Source organism: Arvicanthis niloticus, chromosome 1 (assembly GCF_011762505.2).
Source record: "Arvicanthis niloticus isolate mArvNil1 chromosome 1, mArvNil1.pat.X, whole genome shotgun sequence".
Classification (NCBI taxonomy): domain Eukaryota; kingdom Metazoa; phylum Chordata; class Mammalia; order Rodentia; family Muridae; genus Arvicanthis; species Arvicanthis niloticus.
Window position 1 is genome coordinate 8,903,465 of NC_047658.1, and position 23,252 is coordinate 8,926,716.

A 23,252-nucleotide genomic window follows, 5' to 3' on the forward strand; every position below is an offset into this window, starting at 1 on the left:
GGAAGGAGGACAGGAGTTCAAAGCCAGCCTTGACTACAATGTGAGACTGTCTCCACCAAGCAGAAAATGAAGTCTTTCTTTTTCAATAGTTGTTCAAGAGGAATCCTGTTGTGTCCCAGGGATTTAGAGCCCAGGGTCCCCCCCTGGACCCCTCTGACATTCTCTAGCATGGCCCTCTGCAGGGTCCGCAGGCACAGGCCAGTTTACTAAGGGGTGGAATGTCAACCAGCTAGAGAAGGACCAACAGAAAAACTGTTAGATGCAAAAATGGTCACTGGCCCATCTGCTCCCCTCTGATTGATGGGAACATGGTCTAGCCACTGGGGCTGGGGACTGTTGTCTATAGCCCTGTCACTGTGGGAGGCTGGGAGGATTGTTTCCTTGGATGAGTAGGCGTCTCCACCACACTGGCTAAGCCACTAGAGAGAAAAGACTTTTTAAAAAGTACTTATTTATTTTATGTATGTGAGCACACAGTCGCTGTCTTCACACACACCAGCAGACGTCATCAGATCCCATTATAAATGGTTGTGAGCCACCATGTGGTTGCTGGGAATTGATCTCAGGACCTCTGGAAGAGCAGCCAGTGCTCTTAATCACTGAGCCATCTCTCCAGCCCAAGAGAAAGAATTTTTTTTTAACTAAATTGTTTATTATTATGTGTATGTGTCGTGGTGAGTGTGCATGCACAACGGACATGCGAATGTCAGAGGACAGCTGTGTAGGGACTGTCTTCTTCCACCTTTGTGTGCATTCTGGGAATCAGACTCCTGTCACCAGACTTTTATGATGCGAGCCTTCACCTGCTGTGCTGTCTTGCTAGTCTGAGAAAGAACATTTTGGTTCACTCAGCTGAAAAGTTTCATGCTAGAATTGTTTTCAGCCACAACTGGGCTCAGAATTTCTCCTTAACTGTTTCCCAGTAGAGCCAGATTTCCATCCAGTTAGATCTGAAATCATCAGAGAAAGAGAGTGTCTCTTTTCCAGGTAGTTCCCAATGAACAGGGCAGCCATACAATGCTCCACCTTTGGTCACATGCGTGTTATTGAACCAATCACTGAGACAGGGGATAGAATATACCATTTGGTTTGGGGGTCTTGATTTGAGACAGAGCTTCATATAGCCCTGGTCTGGACTCAAACTTGCTATGTAGCTTAGGATGTCTTTGAACTCCCGATTGTCCTGTCCTCATTTCCCAACGAGGTATTACCCGTGTGAGCCACCGTAGCTTACACATTGTACCATTTAGTAGGTGTTCATCTATGGGGTCAGAGATTACAGGCCAACACCATTCAGTACACTGGGCAGAGAGTAGGAGAGGGCAGAGAACTCGGAATGATGTAAGGATGGTGGCTGGGCAGGTGACAATGGCAGACGGGCCCTGTGACCTCTCACCCACCCACTGCATCGTGCCAGGGGAGATGAGATACATGCCATAACATTCAATAGTATGGTGATAGCGGTTTGTCTTCCCTGCACTCAGGAGTACTGGGAGTTAAAGGGCAGCCTGAGCTATGCAGCAAGACTATGTAGGGGGGGGCGAGGCCCGATTCCCCCCCCCCAGCCCCCTAATGCTCCAGCATCTTTGGTGACAATGTTAAGCCCAGGAACCAGTCTCAGAGGCTACTGACCTGGCTCCTGTGACAGAGCATCTGAAACGCTGTCCGTGGTGCTGGACCACAATTCCCAGGAAAACGGGAGTGGAATGTACAGGGTCTGGAGAACAATTATTTTGGGCTTCTGGAGACATAATGGGCATCCCGTAAGCTATTCATCGCTGTTGTAGGTTGGAAGCAGTCACAGCGCATGCGTACGTAAACACGTGAAGCAGTCACAACGCATGCGTACGTGAACACATGAGGCTAAGGCCCAAGAGGACTTTATAGTTGGATGTTGAAAGTTGAATTCCAGTTAATTTTTGTACATCACAAATACTATCATTCTCTTACTTCACTTAGTATTTTAAAACTATCAACCCATTTGTAGCTCTTGGGTAACACAAAAGCAGATGAGGGCAGATGTATTCACCTCCTGGACCAACACTGCTCCAAGGTTTGCTAAACCAAACATTTCTTCTCTCTGAGTCCTAGAACAGAGCACACCTCCAAAAAATGGCCACCCTATATGACCCTTCCCCTCTCATCCATTTAAGATCAACTACTTGTGCGTGTACCTGCATGTGTGTGTGTTGTGTGGAGAGGCGTCCTGGGGACTGAACGCAAATTAACAAGCTTGGTGACAAGTGTCATTACTTTCTGAATCATCCCACAGTGCCATACTTCTTTTTTAAAAATCCAAAGTCTCACTATGTAGCACAGGCTGGCCTTGGACTGGCCATCCCCCCGCCTCAGCTTCAGAGAGTGCTGGGATCACAGTTGTGTGTCACTGCACCAGACTGTCATCCATTTATGGGGAAATGTGTTGGGAGCCATGAGACAAAAAGAATTGAGACTCATATTCTACAGGTGCCATGGATGACATTATGAGGTTGTTTTAGTAATTATTTATTCACTCTGTAGCCCAGGCTAGCCTTAAACTAATGGCAATCCTCCTGCCTCATACTTCAAAATACTGGGATAACAGGCTTCAGCCACCACAACAGGCTCTCAGCTGTTGTTGTTGTTGTTGCTGCTGGATATGAGTGCTTTGTTTGTGTTTTATCTGTGTATTCTTTTGTTTCACTATGCTGAGGACAGGTAAGTTCGTAACTCAAAATCCTCCTGCCTCAGACTCCTGGGTGCTAAGGTTAGAGGCATGTGCTACCACACCCAGCTTTAACTCTTAATTACAGACCTGATCTTCCCCAACCCCCACCCCCCGCCCTGCACGGAGACGAGAGTAATTATAATGAGGCGTCTTCACAATTTCCTGTCTGCTTACTTCCTAAATTCAGCCCTTTCTTTACCTTGACTTCTCTCAAACTGCACAGACAGACAGACAGACAGACAGAGAATGTTTGGTTCTTGTTATGTAGCCCTGGCTAGCCTAAAAGTCTCTGTGTAGCCCAGGCTTTCCTCAAACTCAAAGCAAGAACACTAGAATTACAAGTATGGGCTCAGCACCTGCTTTATAATGGCTTTTTGGTTCTACGTTGGTTTAGGTGGCGCTGGGGACCGTACATAAGGTCTCGCGCATGGCAAGCCAGTGTGCTAAATCATCAGGCCTAAAACACTTTTGATCCCTGGGAAGCTCATCAGGGATGTGTGCCCCAGAGCAGAGTGATGTTCCACGGGGCGTCACTGGCTTTGACCCCACTTCTTGCCTGTTAGGACCCCTTTGACCTTCGCTGGCTTGAGGTCAAGTATGGGGATCCCAGGGGAATCTACGACCAGGTGGCAGCAGACATGGATGCTGGGGAACCTGGTTCTCTGCCCTTTGAGCTGAGGGGACATCTGGTGTGACACCTTCACAGTGCCGGTTTCCTACAATCTTGGTATGTCCTGCTCCAATGGCCCTGTGCATTCCCTCCCTGCTGAGCTCACTCTGTGGCATCAGTGACACTAACACATGGGCTTTTTCAGGAGAAGACATGAAGGGATGCATGCAAGTGACAAGACTCAAGCTGACATCTGGGATGACCAAGACTCCTTTAATTGAAACAGGGCTTCTCCCAGGAGACAGAATCATTTGGAAGCGACACTTGACCAATGAAAATCCATTTTAGGGGTCATTATACTTTTCAAATGTAAATTTTTTAGAAGTAGTAAAGACCTATTAAAAATCCTGTTCCAAGCCCAGGTTTGTGCCCTGTGGGAGAGGGTAGCAGGTGTGAGAATCTGGGTTGCAGGTTGCAGCCAGCCCTGGCGTTACACACACATACACAACTGGACATGCTCATTCATCCCTGTCGTTCCAGCTCTGCAGGAGGCTGAGGCAGGAGAAGCACAAGTTCAGAGCCACTAAATATTTAGGGGATGAAAAGATGGCTCAGGGATTGAGAGCTCTAACAGCAGCTACTGCCTTTGCAGAGGACCTGAGTTGGGTTCCCAGCACCCAGATCAGGTGGCCCACATCACATCTTCATCTCTGGGGAATCTGATGCTTTCTTCTGACCTCCATGGGCACCTGCACTCAGGTGCACATAGGCACACACATATATACTCAATTAAAAATAAAATAAATCCAACATGTATGGTGGTCCACACCTTTAATCCTAGCACTTGAGAAGCTAGGGGATTTCTATAAGTTTAAGACTTATAACTTAGTGAGTTCTGAGCTACATAGTGAAACCTTGACTCAAAACAAGTACTAATTTTAAAAGCTTCAGAATTAAAAGAGGGCATGGCTCAGTGGTAGACCCTGCCTAGAATCCCCCAGTGAGAAGCTGGGGGTGTGGCTCAATGTTAAAGCATGCACAAGGCTCTGAATTCTGTCCCTAGTATCCAAAAAAAACAAAACAAAAACCCCGGTTCATTAAGTTCAGTTACATCTGAAATAGTCAATACTAAAAAGCAAAATTATAAACCATTGTCAGATCTTAGCTGTTTTTTGCTTTATTTTCCACAGTTTGTGAAACATATATGAACTGACATGCAAGCAGGTACAGATTGTAGCAAAAGGATGTAGTTACGAAAGAATGGGCAATTTCATTTATGGGCAAAGCTTAAGGCACATACACTAGTATATACTTAGAATTAAAGGGATTGGTAGCTTCAATTTATCTTTGAAACGTTAAAAAAACGCACATTTATAGAAACAGAAAAGGATAAGTTCAGACTCAAATGTTAACACTGGAGGAATGTGGGTAATGCAGAATGAAAGTTAAAATTGAAACGAAACGTTGATGTAATGATGATGACATCACAGAAGCAAGAACATGATTGACGGCTGGGCCTCAGGGGCTGTGGAATTCTAGATGTCCCACTTTGGAAAAAAAAAAAAAAAAAAAAAAAACATTTACAACACACTTATTTGCTTGCGTGTGTGTGTGTGTGTGTGTGTGTGTGCATGCCTGACAAAGTATGCCACACGAAATAAATAAAATGCAAAAATTAAAGAGTGGATAAGTTAGACTTCGTAAAAACGAAAAACTAAGGCGGACCTGACGTCTACAGTCCCACACTTGAGAGTTCCAGTCCCAGAATGCACGCTGGGTGTCTCCAACCGCCTGTTCCTCCAGCTCCAGGGAATTGGGCGCCCTCTGCTGGCCTTCACAGCATCTGCATGTACACGGGTATACAAGCGCATGCACACACACTTTAAAACCCAACTGTGTAATTCTATTATAGTATCAAAAGATAAAAATAATAATATCATAAATGAATAAAATAAAAATCTGAAAAACAAAGCAGCAAAGAAAGTTGAAACCAACAATAGCTGTCCAGAAGGTGGAGAAGCTGCAAATTATGAAGCTGAGATCTAGCAACCCCTGAGTTTCTTCAGGGGTTAAGCTCCAAAAAAATCAAAAGGAGAGACGTAAAGAGAGAGTGTCCTCTGTGCTAAAACCAGTGTTTCTTTTGGTTTTTAATTTTATGTATATGATGCTCTGTTTGCATGTACCCCTGCAGGCCAGAAGGGGGCCTCAGATGCAGTTACAGATGGTTGGGAGCCACCTTGTGGTTGCTGGGAATTGAACTGGAGACCGCTGCAAGAGCAGCTAGTGCTCTTAACATCTCTCCAGCCACCAGACCAAGTGGTTTTTAGCAAATAGGTGAGGAAAAGAGGGGTTGATAAGGGAACGTGACTTTTTCGTGGAGAGGGCACGTGCACATGGATACACACGGCCGTGGAGGCCGGAGCTCAGGGATCCTCCTCCGCCACGCTTCACTGTTTGTTTCTTTTGTTTTTTGAGACAGGGTTTCTCTATGTAGCCCTGGCTGTCCTGGAACTCACTCTGTAGACCAGGCTGGCCTCAAATTCGGAGATGAGCCTGCCTCTGCCTCCTGAGTGCTGGGTTTAAAGATGTGCCCCAACACAACCAGCTTAAATTTTTGTTAGTATTTATTTTAAATATTTATTTGCCTGTTTGTTTTATTTTATCTGTGTGGGTAGTGGGTGTCCCTCCATATGCAGGTGCTTAACCCTGAACCATTCTTTAAGAAATGGTTAATGACCTAAGTTCTCTGCATATGTTGCAGATGTGTAGTTTGGTCTTGAGGGACTCGGAACAGCGGGAGCAGGGGCCGCCTCTGACTCTGTTGCCTGCCTTTGGGACCTTTTCCTCCTACTGAGTTGCCTGATCCAGCCTTGGTACAAGGGGAGAAGCCTAGTCTTGCTGCAACTTAATATCCATGGAAAGCCCTTTTCTGAAGAGAAATGAATGGGGGCGAGGGGAGTAGGCAGAGGCACGGTGGTGGGGAGAGACTGGGAGGAGAGGAGGGAGGGGAAACTGCTGTCAAGATGTGAAAAATAATAATTAAAAACTAACAAAGAAAAAAACGGTTAAAGGTTAGACTGGTGATCAGCAGTTAAAATGAATACTGCTCTTATAGAGGACCCGGGTTCGATTCCAGTACCCACTTTGGGAGGCTCACAGGCCACTTACAACTCCAGATCAGGGGATCTGACTCCCTTTCCTGGTCTCCTGGGGCATCTGCATGTGTGAGCACATATTCACCCCCAGATACATAATTAAAAATAATATAATGAAAGGGTATTTTTTTAAAGTGGCTAAGTTAGAAGTTTTTATTTATGTGTATTTTTACCACTGTAATTTTATTTTTGGACTGCTAAGTGGTTCCCAAGGCTTGCACATGCTCGGTAAAAGTTCCACCACTGAGCTGCATCCAAGCCCCCACCTCCGCCCGTCCTCCCCCCCCCCCCCCCCCCCCCCCCCGCCCTGCCGCCCTTGCTGTTTTGAGACAGGGCCTCAGTATGTAGGCCAGGCTGAGCTGAAACTCTCAATTCTTCTGTCTGCAGTCTCCCTAGTACTGAATTACAGGCACGTGACTCCATGTCTGGGTATTATACTAACATTTTGTTGTTATTTTGTTTCGGGACAGATTATGTAGCTGTGGCTGTCCTGGAACTCACTATGTTGAGCTGCCTGACCTCGAACTCAGAGATCCACCTGTCTCTGCCTCCTGAGTGGGTCACTACAGCCCGACTACAATAACATTTTAGGGGTAGGGGTAGGGTATCCAACTGGCTAAATAGAATAAATGGGTGTTGCATGGGTGAGGTTATCTGGTGAAGAAGGGAGAGACCCGCCTGTCAACTAGCAAGCGCAGATGTAGGTGTAGTTTCTTAAATCTCCACTAGGGGGCGGTACCAGTGCGTCTGAAAAGACCTGATCTAGCTAGGGGCGTCTGCATCAACCGGATGCAGTTCTGTTAGATCTGGGCTGGGACTAAACCTGGTCAGGAGGGGTGTCTTCTATAGGCAAACAGTCCCTGGACTCCAAGATTCATTGGCCATGCCGGCAGTAAGGCAGAGGATTTCAGGAGTTCATTGGCGGGGGGATCTTCTTGATATTGGTACAAAGAATCAAGTTGAAGGCTGTAGGTGGCAGGAACCCAGGCTGGCACTCTGGCGGAAGAAACAAGGACATCTTCAGGGGTTTATGTGCCATTCAGTTATGAAAATCGTTTTGCAACAATAACGAATGGCATTTATAAGTTATTTCAGCGTGCCAAACTGTATTCTGAGTTAGGGGGTTGATTTGTTTGTGGGGCTGGGGACAGAGCCCTGGGCCTAGCGCATGCTTGGCAAGAGCTCTCCGCGGAGCCGAGTGCCCAGCCTCTAAACTCTTATAACCATTTAGCTGTCCAGTGCTTTCGTCACTCAAAGCCTCCCCTGCTTTTGCAGATGATGGCATGGTCTTGCTTTGGAAAATAGTGGATTAGACTGCCATACAGGAACAGCGAACAACCCGAGGTGACCAGTATCCCCACGATAGTCATAAAGGTCCTCCCGGAATCCAGTCAGCAGCCGCGAGAGGGCTCTGGCTCCTCCCACGTAACAGCTTTTGAGCTGTTAGTAAAAATCTTCCCTGATTGTCCACAAAACTTTGTTCAGGAATTTTTGACGAGACTAACATGGCGGTACACTCTCAGCCTTTGAGAGACTAAGGCAGAAGAATCGTGAGTTCCAGACCAACCTGAACTATATCGTAAGTTACAGGCCAGTTTAGGCTATTCAGTAGGGCCCCTTCTCAAAGCACAGAAATCCAGAACCTTCCATTCCAAGCCCTGAGTGGCTCGCTGTGTCTTGTGTGTTTTGCGCTTCTTCTTATTCGGTTTCATCTTAACTGGTTTTTTTTTTATTATTATTATTACATTTAATTGTTTATTTTATGTGAATGTGCCAGCATGCACGTGTCACAGAGTGCATGCGTTGGTTAGAGGACAACTTGTGCAGGTCCGTTCTTATTGTCCACTTTATGGGTCCCAAGGATCGATCTCAGGTCCCCAGGCTTGTCAACAAGCACCTTTGCCCATTGAGCCACCTTAGGGGCTCTCACTTATTTATTTCCTCTATGTCTGAGTGTTTGTCTCCCATGTTTGTACGTGCATCCAAGGGTGTCAGATCAGGAACGGATAGGTCCTGGGGAGACATCCTCTGGAAGGATAGCCCACACTCTTAACTGCTGAGTGGTCTCTCCAGATCCTCTAATTTGTGTGTGTGGGGGGGGATTGTTTGGTTGGATTTGTTATCTGGTTTTGTTTTGTTTGAGGCAAGGTCTCAAGGTAATCCTCCTGCCTCAGTCTCCTCAGTGCTGAGATTACAGGTGTGAGGCAGCATGCCCAACTCACGGTTCAGTTTTTCACTACTACACCCCTAGCTCCGTGTCCTTGCTTTAATGTGTCTGTGACCCCACAGGAGCCCCATTCAGTGGAATTTGAAGAGTCTCTAGCCTGTGTCATCCTAGGGGGAGATGAGCACATGGAAATACAACATCTTGGGTGTGGTGTTGCATGCCTGTAATGCCAGCACTTGGGAAGTTGTGTTGGGACAGGAGAATTGCTGTGAGTTCAAAGCCACCCTGGGTGTTTGTTTTAATACAGTAGTGGGGCTGAAAAGATGGCTCCATAGTTATGAGCCCAGGTTGCTTTTCCAGAGGACCCTCTTTCAGTTCCTAGCAACATTGTTGGTTGACTCAAGATTGCCTGTAACTCCAGCTCCGGGTGGATCTGAGGCCTCTCTGTGGGTAACTCCATTTATGGACAGACAGACAGACAGACAGACAGACAGACAGACAGGCAGGCAGATACACACACACACACACACACACACACACACACACCATTAAAATAATGAAAAATAAATCTTAAAAGAAAACTACTCTAAGGGGAATCGGTTTTACAGTGCACACTTGGCAGATTAAAAAATAAATAAATCAAAGCAATTCAGGGCTGGAGTGATGGTTCGACAGTTAAAAGTACTGGCTGCCCTTGCAGAGCCCTGAAAATCGATTCCCAGCAACCACTTGGCAGCTCACAACCCTCTGTAGCTCTAGTTCCAGAGAATCTAATGCCCTCTTCTGGCCATTGCGGGCACTGCATGCATGTGGTTTGCAGCAAAACATACATATAAAATAAAAACAAATAATCTTTAAAAAAAAAAAGAGAGAGAGAGAGAGAGACTTGGTGGCATACGATAGCACTTTTTTTCATTGCTGAAAAGTAGCCCATTGTCTGAGTCCCTCTGCATACAGCTAGATGTCATCACCCAGTCCCGTTTGGTGGACATCTGGGTTGTTTTCATCCGGGGGTTAGGATCATTAAAGACATTTTTTTCCTGATGCCCATGTTCAAGTTCTGTAGACTACATGTTTAGGATGGACAGCAGGGGCGTGGGCTATGTGCAGTTTAAGTGTACGCAGTAACTCTGCACGCCTCCTCCCTACAGGATAAAATCAGCGCAACCAGAGAGATGACGTTACTTAGCTGGGATTACAAAGCCCAGCTGCCTTGAACCTGAAGTTCCCTACTCTCAGGCTCAACTGCTTATTCAGCAACGCAAGCTGAAATCTGTTGTACTGTCAGGCTGAAGGTTATTGGGGGCTGCCACTGGGGGGGTACATGTCTTGTTATTCTGACCTCTGTCCCTAACCATTAATTATTAACCCTCCACCCCCATCCCAAGAGCCTGCTATCCTAAAGATTTGCCCAGTTAATCAGTCACTGGGGGCATTTGGTACAGCTGCTGTCTGCTTGGCCCCTGGTGTGGTGGTAACCAGGCACTTACAATGGTCTGGACGCATCTGCCTCTGTATGGCTGCTCCAAGCCGTCTCCCGGTGGCTGGCAGCCCCTGCGCTTCGATGGTGGGGCCTTCCATCTCAAGGGAACCGCAGAACTCGCACGGGCTTTGCTGGTGCTTCGCCTATGCGCCTGGCCCCCTTTGGTCACTCACGGACTAGCGGTGAGCAGCAGGCACAAGGACTGGCCTGGAAGGCTCCCAGACCTGGGTCTAAGCATGTGCTCCCTGTCACCCAGTTTCAGGCCTGGTCTCAGCGACTTCTGGGATCCCGGCTCTCGGGCGCACTTCTCCGAGCATCCGTCTATGGGCAGTTTGTGGCTGGGGAGACAGCTGAGGAGGTGAGGGGCTGTGTCCGGCAGTTGCAAGCCCTGGGACTCCAGCCCCTGTTGGCAGTGCCCACCGAGGAGGAACCAGACTCTGCTGTCAAGACCAGGTGAGTAGAGAGAGGAAGGGTAGAAGGGAGGATGGGGTGAGCAGGAAGTGGGTTCCCAGGCTCTGGAAGCTGACCTTCACTGGCCGGGCAGTGAGGCCTGGTATGAGGAGAACCTTAGCGCCATGCTGCGCTGTGTGGACTTATCGCGAGCCCTCGTGGACGCCCATGGCCCAGCCAGGAACAGCCTCATGCAGCTGAAGGTGACGGCGCTAACCAGCACTCGGCTTTGTGTAAGTGACAAATGAGACAAATGAGACAAATGAGTGGGGATGTGGGTGTGGCTGCCCGCCAGGCCACCCTCACCATGCCAGCCACCACCCCATTTCAGAAGGAGCTATCGGCTTGGATCCAAAGACCACGAGGCTCCTCGGAGCTGAGCCCTGAGAGGCTGGCAGAAGCTATGGACTCGGGTCAGGTAAGGAATGCAGGTGCTCGTCACTGAGGACATGGCTGACCTGGATAAATATGGGTCTCCTGGAGTTCTAGGGGGAAGTGTTGGGGGTGAGGAGCTATCCAGAGGAGAGATCAGAACACCCGTACTTTCTCCACAGATGACAGGACATAAATATGACCAATTGGTCAGGCGTTGAGCATGGCCATGCATGCCTATAATCCCAGCACTTGGGAAGCTGAGGCAGGGGGATCAAGTTGTTGAGGTCAGGCTGGGCTATATAGTGAGACTTGCCTCAAAGGCACAGGCTGGAGAGATGGCTCAGCAGTTAAGAGCCCTCTTGCCAAGGACCCAGGTTTGATTTCCAGCACCTACATGGTGGTTCTCAGCCCTCTCTCCTGACCTTCATATGTATCAGACATACCTGTAGTGTACATACAAGCATGCAGGCAAAACATCCATAACATAACCTAAAAGATATAGATACATACATAGATGATAGATAGATACATAGATGCATACATAGATAGATAGATAGATAGATACATACATACATAGATACATACATAGATAGATAGATACATAGATAGAGTGAGTTTTGTTTGTAAGACAGGATCTTATGTATCCCATGCTGGTCTTGAACTCTCTGTATAGACAAGAATGACTTTGAATTCCTAACCTTGTTGCTTACACCCCACTAGAGATATAGGCATGTACTATTGTTTTTGGTATAGCTGGTCTTTGCTATTTTGTGGGTTCTTCTTTTTCCTATGTTTATCCCTCTCTACCTCCCCTCGCTCCGGTTTCATGCCCCAACACTAGGGATAGGGTGTGAAGGATAGAGGGGAGAAAAGTCCTGAATCTAATTCTTGCCTTTTGTTTCTTCTTTGAGCATGACTACTAACAAACCACAACCACCCCACAACACCAACCATCCCAACAACCACCAACCCTGCCTCTCAGGGCCCTAGCATTTCTATATCCTCTGAAAAGTTCCCAGAATTCCAAACCTCACACAATCTCAGAAACTTATCTGCTGCTGGCAAAACCATGCCTCTGCTAGAGCATGAGACAAATCACAGTCAGCTGCTGCAAATCAGCCCCATATCGCAATACCTGGGATTAAAACGAAAACACATTCTTATAATATTTCTGTATTTTTTGAAGAAACCAAAATCCCAGAATTCTCACCACACTCTGGTTTTTAGAGAAAATAAGGTTTTTTTTTTTAAATCAGTCAGCAGCTACACTGGTGTGTGCTTGCTGGATGTAAACTCTTAAGTGACCAATGGGATATTCGTTTTCTTTGTGTGTGTACGTGTTTTGAAACAAGATCTTACTATATGGCCCAGACTGGCCTGGAACTTGCAATCCTCCTCCTCAGCCTCCCCAGTCTTGAGATCACTAATGTTGCTGTCATGCCTGACCATTCATTCATTCTTTCTTTCTTTCATTTATTCATTCCTTTGTATTATTCTAATATCCTATTTCTCTCTGTGTGTGAATGCACATGTGTATGCATTGTTGTGTGTGCTTGTGTGTACATGTGTGTGTGTTCATGTGTGCTTGTGCACATGTGGAGGTCAGAGGCTGACAACAGGCTTAATCCTCTATCACTCTTCATCTTATTGTTTGTGTTTTGTTTTGTTTTGAGACAGTATCTCTCTACAGAGCCTTAGCTGTCCTAGACTTAAATGAGTAGACCAGGTTGTCTTGGAACTCACAGAGATTCTCTGCCTCTCTGCCTCTCTGCCTCTCTGCCTCTCTGCCTCTCTGCCTCTCTGCCTCTCTGCCTCTCTGCCTCTCTGCCTCTCTGCCTCTCTGCCTCTCTGCCTCTCTGCCTCTCTGCCTCTCTGCCTCTCTGCCTCTCTGCCTCTCTGCCTCTCTGCCTCTCTGCCTCTCTCTGCCTCTCTCTGCCTCTCTCTGCCTCTCTGCCTCTCTGCCTCTCTGCCTCTCTGCCTCTCTGCCTCTCTGCCTCTGCCTGCATCCAAGGTGTGTATCACTACACCTGGCTAATAAACTCTTCCTGGTTTTTTTGTTTTGGTTTTTGGTTTTTTGAAGCAGGGTTTCTCTGTGTAGCCCTAGCTATTCTGGAACTCACTCTTAGAAAAGGCTGGCCTAGAACTCACAGAGATTCACCTGCCTCTGCCTCCTGAGCGCTAGGATTAAAGGTGTGCATCACCACATCTAGCTGTCCTGTTTTATTTTTTAACAGCAAGTCTGTCGCTGAACCTGGAGCTCACTGTAATGGCTACATTGACTGGCAGGGAGCCCCCAGGATCCATGTGTCTCCATCCCTGAAGCTCTGATGGGGTTAGAGACACATGCTGTTTCACCTGGGTTTTTATGTGGTGCTGGGAATCAGAGCTCAGATCCTCACCATCATCTAGCAAGAGCTGTATCCACTGAACCATCTGCCTAACTCCCACTCCCACTGAGATTTTTGACATGATAAATGTATACCTGGGGGTGGGGTTGTCTTCCTTATTTCTTGAGACAGGGTCACTATGTAGTCAAGACTGGTCTAGAAAACACAATCTAATCTTCCCACTTTAGTTTCTCAGTGCTGGGATTACAGGCATTTGCCAATATACCAGGCCTCTTTTATTGTCCTATGTGTTTGAAAATTTTCATAACAAAATGTTAAGAAGCAAGGCATAGGGGCTGGAGAGATGGCTCAGCGGTTAAGAGCACTGACTGCTCTTCTGGAGGTCCTGAGTTCAATTCCCAGCACCCACATGGTGGCTCACAACCATCTGTAATGAGATCTGGTGTCCTTTTCTGGTGCATCTGAAGATAGCTACAGTGTACTTACATGAAATAAAATTAGTAATAGTTAAGAAGAAGAAGAAGAAGAAGAAGAAGAAGAAGAAGAAGAAGAAGAAGAAGAAGAAGAAGAAGAAGAAGAAGAAGTAGTGGAGGAAGAGGAGGAAGAGGATGAGGAGGAGGAGGAGGAAGAAGAAGCAGCAGAGGAAGCAAGGCATCTAGAAGCTCAGGACTTGGGTTGTTGAAGTAGGAAGATCTCAAGTCTTAGGCCAGCCTAGGCTACATAGTGACATCCTGTCTTTAAAAAAGCAAGAGCAATAGACATAGCTCAGTGGTAGAGCCCCTGCCTAGAATCCCCCAGTGAGGGGCTGGGGGCGTGGCTCAGTGGTAGAGCCCCTGCCTAGAATCCCCCAGTGAGGGGCTGGGGGCGTGGCTCAGTGGTAGAGCCCCTGCCTAGAATCCCCCAGTGAGGGGCTGGGGGCGTGGCTCAGTGGTAGAGCCCCTGCCTAGAATCCCCCAGTGAGAGGCTGGGGGTGTGGCTCAGTGGTAGAGCCTCTGCCTAGAATCCCCCAGTGAGGGGCTGGGGGCGTGGCTCAGTGGTAGAGCCCCTGCCTAGAATCCCCCAGTGAGAGGCTGGGGGTGTGGCTCAGTGGTAGAGCCTCTGCCTAGAATCCCCCAGTGAGGGGCTGGGAGCGTGGCTCAGTGGCAGAGAGCTTGCCTGGTATGCACGAGGTCCTAGGTTTGTCCCCAGCTCTTCCAGGAAAACATTTAAAAAGTAAAAAGTTCACTGTGCAGTGATCATCCACATACCTGTCATCTTTAACATTCAGCCACACAGCCATCTCTGAGAGGCACAGGGTATAGGGTGAAGCAACTAAAACCTGAGGGTGCTCAAGTCCACTGTGCATGGTATTGGCATATAACCTGCGCACACTCTCCTGGGCATGCTAATCCTCTCTGAGTGACCACACCAGGTGCAGTGTGCACTACATAAGCAGTCGCTCTGTAGAACTGGTAAGGATGTGTCTGAGTATCTTTTCCTGATGCTGTGATAAAAACGCTCTGGCCAAAGCAACTTAAGGGAGAAAGGACTGATTTGGGCTTCATAATGTAACGTACAGTCCAGTCTGTCATCAGGGGAAATCAGGGTGAACGGAGCACAAAGCAGCTGTCACATGGCATCTAAGCTCAAAAAGCAGAGAAGCCATAAGCACTAGCTTCCTGCTCTCAGCGCCTTCTCTCCACTTACACAATCCAAGATCCCCACCAAGGAACATGTTCCGCCCGCTGTGGGTTGGAAGACGATCCTCCATAGGCATGCCCGGAACCCTGATCTTTCAGATGATTGTAGATTGAATCAAGTTATCAATACTAACCAACCTCAGACAATAATGACAGCATATGACTGTCTACGCTCAGTGCAGATGCAGAGGGTTTTTTTGGTTTTTTTTGTTTTTTGTTTTTTGTTTTTTGTTTTGGTTTTTGGTTGTTTTTTTTTTTTTTGAGACAGGGTTTCTCTGTGTAGCCCTGGCTATCCTGGAACTCACTCTGTAGACCAGGCTGGCCTTGAACTCAGAAATCCGCCTGCCTCTGCCTCCCAAGTGCTGGGATTAAAGGTGTGTGCCACCACTGCTTGGCCAGAGATTTTTTTAAAAAACTATTATTTTACTTGAAATTACATGTGTGCGCCACATGTGTGCAGTACCTTCAGAGGCCATAAGAGGGCATAAGATCCCCAGAAGTTAGAATGATAAGTAGTGAACCTCCCAACAGGAGTACTAGGGAACTGAACTCAGATCCTCTGTTAGAGCAACAGGTGTTCCCTCCAGGTCTGCAATGGTTTGTCTGAATATTTTTGACCCGTCATGGCTTGAAGCAGAACCTGTAGACAGAGAGGAGCAGCAGCACCTGCTTTGAATCTGATTGCTTCACGCTCCTCTGCCCACCCATGAAATCATCTTATTGTGTGATATATTTTGGTGGTCGACACCAGTTTCCTCCCCCACCAAGGGCTTCAGTGAATCACAGGTTAGGGTGTCTTAATTATTTAAACTAGCTTTGCCTTGGGTTAAAAATGCATGTTTAATGAAAACTACCAATCAAACAAGGTTGGCTGTAAACACATAGACATCCAGCCTGTGGGGAGCCGTGGGAGAAGGAACAGAAGGTGAAGAACATCCTTGGCTGCCCAGTAAATTCTAGGTGTCTCTGAGATACATGAGATCCTGCTCCAGAGACGGAGAGGGGCAAAGTTACCCCTTGATAAATTTGAGCACCCACACACAGTAGGACCACACAAATCCCCTTCCATACATGAGGCCTTCCACCACTGCAGAATACCCCCCATCACTCTGAGGGTGAACCTTGGTTGGTCTTTTTCTTTTTCCTTTTCTTTTTTTTAAGGTTGGGTTTCATATAGCCCAGGCTGGCTTCTCACTCACTTTGTAGCCCAGGATAGCATTTTACTCCCAATCTTCCTGCCTCTGCTTCCTGAATGATATAGGATTACAGGTGTACATGTCCATGCCTGGCTTATGTGGTTATTTTATTTTATTTTTTGAGACCTACTATGTAGCCCTGGCTTGCTTGCTTTCTTTCCTTTTTTCTTCCTTCTTTTTTTTTTTATTACCTTTTTAAAAAATTCTACTACATTTTTGTGCTGGGCCTGATGGTATACCCCTTTAATCTCAGCTCTCTGTGAGTTAAGTCCAGCCTGGTTTACAAAGGCAGTTCAGGACAGTCAGGTTACACAGAGAAACTCTTGTCTCAAAAAAACCAACCAAACAAACAAAAAAAACCTACTATACTTTTATTTGTGTGTGTGTGTGTGTGTGTGTGTGTGTGTGTGTGTGTACCTCTATATACATGCATGACACAGTATGGAGTAGGGGTCAGACAACAACTGTTAGGAGCCAATTGCTGCCTTCTACCACATGGGCCCTGAGACTTGAACTCAGGTCTTCAGGCTCAGCAGCAGGGTATCTTCAGCCACTGATTCAACTAGCCCTCTTTCTTCCACTCTAGATAGACTAGCCCAGGCTGTCTCAGCCTCCCAGATTGTGAGACTGCAGGCATGTAGCATTGTGTCCTGCAAGTCACTTTCTGATTTCCCCCAAAGTCTTCACACATGGCCCCTTCCTGGTGGGAGAGAGGACGCGGTCACAGAAGAGCCTGTAGTCCTGAGCAGTCTTCTGTTTCCTGGTACCTCCTAGAACCTCCAACTCTCCTGCCTCAGCACAGAACAGAATCAGCACCTGCAGGCCTCCCTCAGCCGCTTGCACCGAGTAGCACAGGTAACACATGGGTGGCCTGGCTCCCCACTCCTGATGGGCCCCCGCTGGCCCTGACATCTCTCTCTCTCTGACCCTCAGCACGCCCGGTCGAAGTACGTGAGGCTGCTGGTGGACGCCGAATACACTTTCATTAACCCTGCACTGTCCCTGCTGGTGGCTGCCCTGGCCATGCGCTGGAACAGCCCTGAGGAAGGTGGCCCATGGGTGTGGAACACTTACCAGGCCTATCTAAAGGTGTGTGGAGGGCTCTGAAGGGCTGTGAGTGGGGACTTAGTAATCTGATCCCCTTGAGTCTGCCCATGTGCTCTGCAGGACACTCACAGAAGGCTGGAGCAGGATGCTGAGGCAGCACACAAGGCTGGCCTGGCATTTGGGGTGAAGTTGGTGCGAGGTGCCTATCTGGACAAGGAGAGATCTGTGTCACAGCTCCAAGGGAAGGAAGACCGTACCCAGCCTGACTACGAGGCCACTAATCGGAGGTAGGGAGAGGACCGAGAGGCAGAAGGAGGAAAAAGAAATTATAATAACATGTCAAGACAAGCAGCTGCTTATAGGCTCACTAGGGGTCAGTGCAGCTGAGACATTGATCTTGTTCAGTGAGAGACTCTGCCTCCAACTGGAAGGCACAGAGAGATAGAGGAAGACATTGGTCTCTGCCCTCTACATGTGCGTACACAGGGAGCACAGACACACACACACACACACACACACACACACACACACACACACACATCAAATAAGAAAAATAAAATATAAGTCTTTTTTTAGGGGAAAGCAAATTACCTAAACTTGACAGGCACTCTAGCACTGAGTCACACCCCCAGCCCCTCACTTGGGAATTCTAGGAGACGTTCTGCAACTAAACTGTATCCCCAGCCCTCTTTCTACTTTTGTTCTTGAAACAGACCTTTGTTAAGTCCCCAAGGTGACCTTGAGCACACTCTATAGTTAGGCTTTGAAACTTGCAACCTCCAGCCTCATTGTCCAGGCCTGCACCACCAGGCTGTAACAATGTAACCTTTCACTTGCTCGTCTACGGCCATGGGGTTCTATGCCAAACATCTTGTGTCTCTATGTAGCTTCCTCTCCAAGATTTAGGATGCTGTTGTTCCCCATCTGAACAGCACCTCTTCCTTCCTCCGTCGCTGCCCCCACCCCACCCCAGCTTGCCTGCTTCCTGCTTAGCTGCATGGCTATCAACATCCCTGTAGGTCCTTCCCCGTTGCGAGCTATTGCATTGCTGTTCGTCACGTTCTGCAGATGTATCCATTACTCTTGTCATCCCTTTGACAAAAATCTGCTCACAAAAGCAAGTGAAGGAAGTGTTTGTTTGACTCCTGGTTTGAGGGGACAGAGTTCATAGCACCAGGAGGTATGACCACATGGGCCTGAGGTGGCTGGTCACTCTGCGTCATCATCAAAAAACAGAGAACCAGATTCTGGTGCTCTGCTCATCCCTACCCATATCTAGGTTCTGCTTGTTTGTATGTTTATTTTATTTGTCTGTGCTTTTCCAGACAAGGTTTCTCTATGTAGCCCTGACTGTCCTGGAGCTAGCTCTGTAGATCAGGCTGGCGTTGAACTCACAGAGATCCCCCTACCTCTGCCTCCCGAGTGCTGAGACTAAATGTGTGGGCCACCAGGGCTTCACTTTCTCAATTGTTTTCAACCTGGGACCACAACCCACGTTCAGTGTGTATAGCAGGCGTTGGGAGTCCTTTCTTCCTCAACCTCCTCAACAGAAGTCCTTAAACTTCTGTGACAATGTCATCAGAGACAGGCCAACACTTTTCTCTTGCACATAATTCCCCATTGTGTCATACTGAAACTTGAGAGGAGCAGTGGCTGGAGGGATGGCTCAGCGGCTGAGAGCACTGGTCCAGAAGACCCAAGTTCAATTCCCAGCATCCACATGGCAGCTCACAACTGTCTGTAACTGCAGTTCTAAGTGATCTGACACACCCATACAGACATACATGTAGACAGAACTACAATGCACTTAAAAATAACAATAATAAAAGTAAATCACTAAAAAAAAAAAAAAGTAAAGAAAGAAAATTAAAACAATAAACACAAGGCTGGAGAGATAGCTCAGCAGGTAAAGGTGCTTTTGCCACCAAGCCTGGTGGTGTGAGTTTCATCCCTGCGACTTCCACTGTAGAAGGAGAGAACCAGCTCCTGCAAGTTGTCCTCTGAAGTACACACACACATGCATGCATGCACACACACATACAAACTCTCTCTCACACACACACACACACACATACACACAAAGAATAAAATGTAACAAGAAAAATAAAAAATCCCTCCATGTTGCTGCAGTGACTGACTAATCCTGGGTGAATGTCATCTTGGGCATGGGTGTGGCAGCCATCGGGTCAGAGACCAGTCACTTCTGGCTTTCAGAAGCACATGTTTGTCATCCTTGTCCATGGGAGACAGAGGCAGGAGGATCATGAATTCTGGGCCTGGGCTACAAAGTGAAACTGTGTCAGAAAACTCTGTTTTTCACCCCATCCCCCATCCCGACTACCGTTAGGGGAACTTGGGGGTGGAGGGTAGAGAGAGGGAGATGGCTCTGAGGAGTCCCTGCCCATAGAACAAAGGAGGGGAGGGGCAGGCACTTCATCCCTGGAGCTTGGTCCTCCCTAGATGAGCTGAGCAGAGCCTCTCCCTTCAGTTACAGCCGCTGCCTGGAGCTGATGCTTCGCCGAGTGTCCAATCACGGTCCCAAGTACCACCTCATGGTGGCTTCCCACAACGAAGAATCCGTTCGCCAGGCAACAAAGCGGTACGAGGTTGAGGGGTGGGAACCAGAGCCTCTAAGAAGCCCTCACCCCTTTCCTGTGTCTACCTGATGGTGAGGGTCGGGTGGCAAGTGGGGACAAGAATAGGCCCAGTGAGAAGGTGCGTAGGGAGGACAGTACAGATATTTAATCCCAACTGGTTATGATAATGCATACCTGTTATCGAAGTCCTCAGAAGGCTGAGGCAGGGGAATCAAGAAATTGACGCCAACATGGGTAACACAGTAGGAATCTTCCAAAAAAAAAAAAATTGACTCTATTCCTGCATATGTCCTATAGGCTCAGGTGTGAGAGGGCATTGTCCTGTATTTCTGTGACCTAGGGAGAACTGAGAATTCCAGAAAGCAGCTGAGACTCACAAGAGCTCATGGGAGTTGTGATTGATTGATTAATATTGGTTGATTTGATTTAATTGTGTGTGTGTATGTGTATGTGTGTGTGTGTGTGTGTATGAGTGTGTGCGCGTGCGTGCAAGAACCAGGGGAGGTCAGAAGAGGGCGTCAGACCCTCTGGAGCTGAAGCTGCAGGCACTTGTGAGCCGCCTGCCTTACACACTGGGAACTGAACTGGGTTCTGTGCAAAAGAAGAGCTCTTTATCAGATTTCCACTTTTATTTTCAAAGTGTTATGTCTGGATATTTCCCCTGCACGAATATGTGTCCTCCACGTGTATTCTTGGTGCTTACAGAGGCCAGAAAAGGGCATCAAATCCCCTGGAATCGGACTTGGAGACAGCTGTGAGCTGCAACATGGGTGCTGGGGGTTAAACTCATGTCCTCTGGAAGAGCAATTCGTGCCTCTAACCACTGAGCCATCTCTCCAGCCCCGTGGTAGTTATTTACCATTGAGATCGGGGATACAGTCATTTCTCAGAATCTGTGGGAATTTTGTTCTAGGACCAATCTCTATGGAAACCAGAATCTCCAGATGCTCAGTTCCCTCATATCAGATGATGTAGTGATTGCATGTTTGCTTACGACTCATGTACATCTTCCTGTATGCTTGAAGTCATCGGGCACATTAATAATACCTAGAATAACGAGTATAAAGGCTACATAAATACTTACAGTGTTACAGTTACAATCCAAGGGGAAACCTATGCAATGTTCCACCCTGGCTGAAATCTACGGGTGTGGAACCGTGGCTCCATCTGCCCAACTGTTCTTCCATATTTGAATCCTTGGGTGGGTAATGACTGACTTGCCCTCTGGATCTAGCCACTACCTGGACTGACAATGTGACCCTTTCTGCAGCATGTGGGAGCTGGGCATTCCTCTAGATGGACCTGTCTGTTTTGGACAACTTCTGGGCATGTGTGACCATGTCTCCCTGGCATTAGGTATGTGAATAGCCCATCTCTCCATTTCTATCCATCCTCACCATTCACCCCCCATTCCCCCTCAGCCAGAACCCGCCTGCCCTTTCCTACCCTCTCTCACATGAAACCTGCAGTGGGCTCCTCCTCCAGTTCCTTCCAGAATGATTCTTCAGACTGTTCCAATATTCGAGACCCTTGCGGGGCTGTGCCCTGCATCTTCCCTCCTAATCTGTGCAGGTTCTTGTTTATGGTGCCATGCTGCCTGTGTTATTCAGGGTCCTGACTGCAGTCCCTAGGGCCTAATGCCAGATTCCTCTCCTTCTGTGGGGTGTTAAGAAAGGCCAAAGCCAGCAAGGCAGTGGTGGCACATGCCTTTAATCCTGGTACTTGGGAGGCAGAGGCAGGCGGATTTATGAGTTCGAGGTCAGCCTGGTCTACAGAATGAGTTCTAGGACAGCCAGGGCTACACAGAGAAACCCTGTATTGAAAAAAAAAAAATGGCCAAAGCTTTTTCTTGCTGGGAAGATGGCTCAGTGGGTAAAGCCACTGTGTGACCCTAAAGACCTTAGTTCAGATCTCCTGAACCCATGCAAAAGCCAGACAGCAGTACAAATGTCTGTCATTCTAGAACACCCATGGGAGTGAGTGGCAGAGGCAGGAGACCCTCCAGAAGCTGTTCTTTGACCTACAAACACACACACGCACATACACATGCACGCACGCACACACACACACACACGTGTATGCTCACACATGCACCACAGAGATGTGTTTTAAAACACCACTTTGTTCTCTACACGTGTCGTGTTTTTTTGTTATTTATTTGTTTACTTGTCCAAAAGCAAATGTATATGAGTCCACTGTCGCTGTCCTCAGACCCACCAGCAGAGGGCGTCGGATCCCATTACAGATGGTTGTGAGCCACCATGTGGTTGCTGGAAATTGAACCCAGGGCTTCTGGAAGAGCAGTCAGTGTCTTAACCACCCAGCCATCTCTCCAGCCCCTTGTCTTTGTTTTTGAGACAGGGATTCGTAATGTCACCCTGCCTGGCCTGAAGATCCATGTGCACTGGATTGGCCTCAAACTCACAGAAACACTTCTGTGTTTACTCCTGTGTGCATGCCCCACGATACAACCAAGCACTGATGAATTTTTCTGGCTCCCTCTGGCCTAACACATTCTCTAGGGGTGGGAGGGTGACTTCCCACTCACTCACTCACTCACTCAGAATGTATACTTTTTCTGAGTTCCAGCTTATGGGACAGGACAGGGTCCTCCCAGTCCAGTCAGTTTACAGCTTTACATAGTCTCATAACATGCTAGGTTATCCAACAGCAACAGAGTTTCTCCTTCAGGGAAGGGTGGCTTCCTGTGTCCCCATCTCTCTGAGCTTTTCTTGAACTAGTAAACACTTTGCTCTCTTTGCAGTATCTTAATCAACTGAGGTTTTGTTGTTGTTGTTGTTGTTGTTGTTGTTTTTTGAGCTGGGTGTGGTGGTGCAAATCTGTAATCCTAGGACTCAAGAGGCTGAAGCGGAAGGATCTGGGTTGGAACCTAGCCTGGACTACCCAATAAAAGCCAATCTCATAACAACCAGTCAGAAAGGAAGGAAGGAGGGAAAGAAAGAAGAAGGAAGGGCGGGGGATGGATAGAGGGAGAAGAAGAAAATTATCTAAGTGTTTTCTGTAGAGTGTTTTAGTAATGAATTATGTCTACGCCGTGTTCTGAGCAATGAAAGTAGCTATTGCTGCTGACACCCAGGAACATCTCTCCCTGAGCCCCACATCCCTCCGATACTCTTCCCAACAGGGCAGGCTGGATATATGGTCTATAAGTCTATTCCCTACGGCTGCCTGGAGGAGGTGATACCCTACCTGATCCGAAGAGCCCAGGAGAACAGGAGTGTGCTGCAGGGTGCCCGCAGGGAACAGGCGTTACTCAGCCAAGAACTGTGGCGGAGGCTGCTGGGAAGGAAAGCCTAAGGTTTCTCCAACAGGGGCCATGTGCTCAATAAAGGCCCTGAGCCCGCCCCTGTCTGTACTTCTCTGAAGCTGCCTCCTTGGGGAAGGCTGATCCTGGCGTCTGCCACCAGAGCTTGGACA

At 47.8% G+C, this 23,252-nt stretch overlaps 2 protein-coding genes and 1 long non-coding RNA gene across 4 annotated transcripts in view; 2 read left to right on the forward strand and 1 right to left on the reverse strand.

The window, feature by feature from the left end:
* Nphs1 (NPHS1 adhesion molecule, nephrin) overlaps positions 1–5,043 on the forward strand; it is a 29,068-nt gene extending 24,025 nt beyond the window's left edge. Inside the window, exons 29-30 of one of the 2 annotated variants that reach the window (XM_076931725.1) lie at positions 3,271–3,434; positions 3,523–5,043. In XM_076931725.1, the coding sequence (XP_076787840.1) occupies positions 3,271–3,402 (132 nt within the window). In that variant the 3' untranslated portion in view covers positions 3,403–3,434; positions 3,523–5,043. The remainder of the gene's footprint in view (positions 1–3,270; positions 3,435–3,522) is intronic. The other variant, XM_076931732.1, reaches the window with a different exon arrangement.
* Positions 4,731–10,269, reverse strand: LOC143441807 (uncharacterized). The gene is made up of 4 exons (XR_013109497.1): positions 10,130–10,269; positions 7,296–7,468; positions 5,043–5,160; positions 4,731–4,864 (listed from the first exon to the last, which is right to left on the reverse strand). It is a non-coding gene; the product is annotated as an uncharacterized LOC143441807 (long non-coding RNA).
* Prodh2 (proline dehydrogenase 2) lies at positions 10,046–23,190 on the forward strand. The gene is made up of 10 exons (XM_034520349.2): positions 10,046–10,304; positions 10,379–10,575; positions 10,667–10,805; positions 10,904–10,990; positions 16,945–17,025; positions 17,104–17,259; positions 17,338–17,504; positions 19,706–19,816; positions 21,085–21,170; positions 22,960–23,190. Exons 1-10 carry the CDS (start codon positions 10,131–10,133, stop codon positions 23,130–23,132), a joined length of 1,371 nt encoding a protein of 456 aa, XP_034376240.1. The 5' UTR covers positions 10,046–10,130; the 3' UTR covers positions 23,133–23,190.
* The last annotated feature ends 62 nt before the right edge of the window (positions 23,191–23,252 follow it).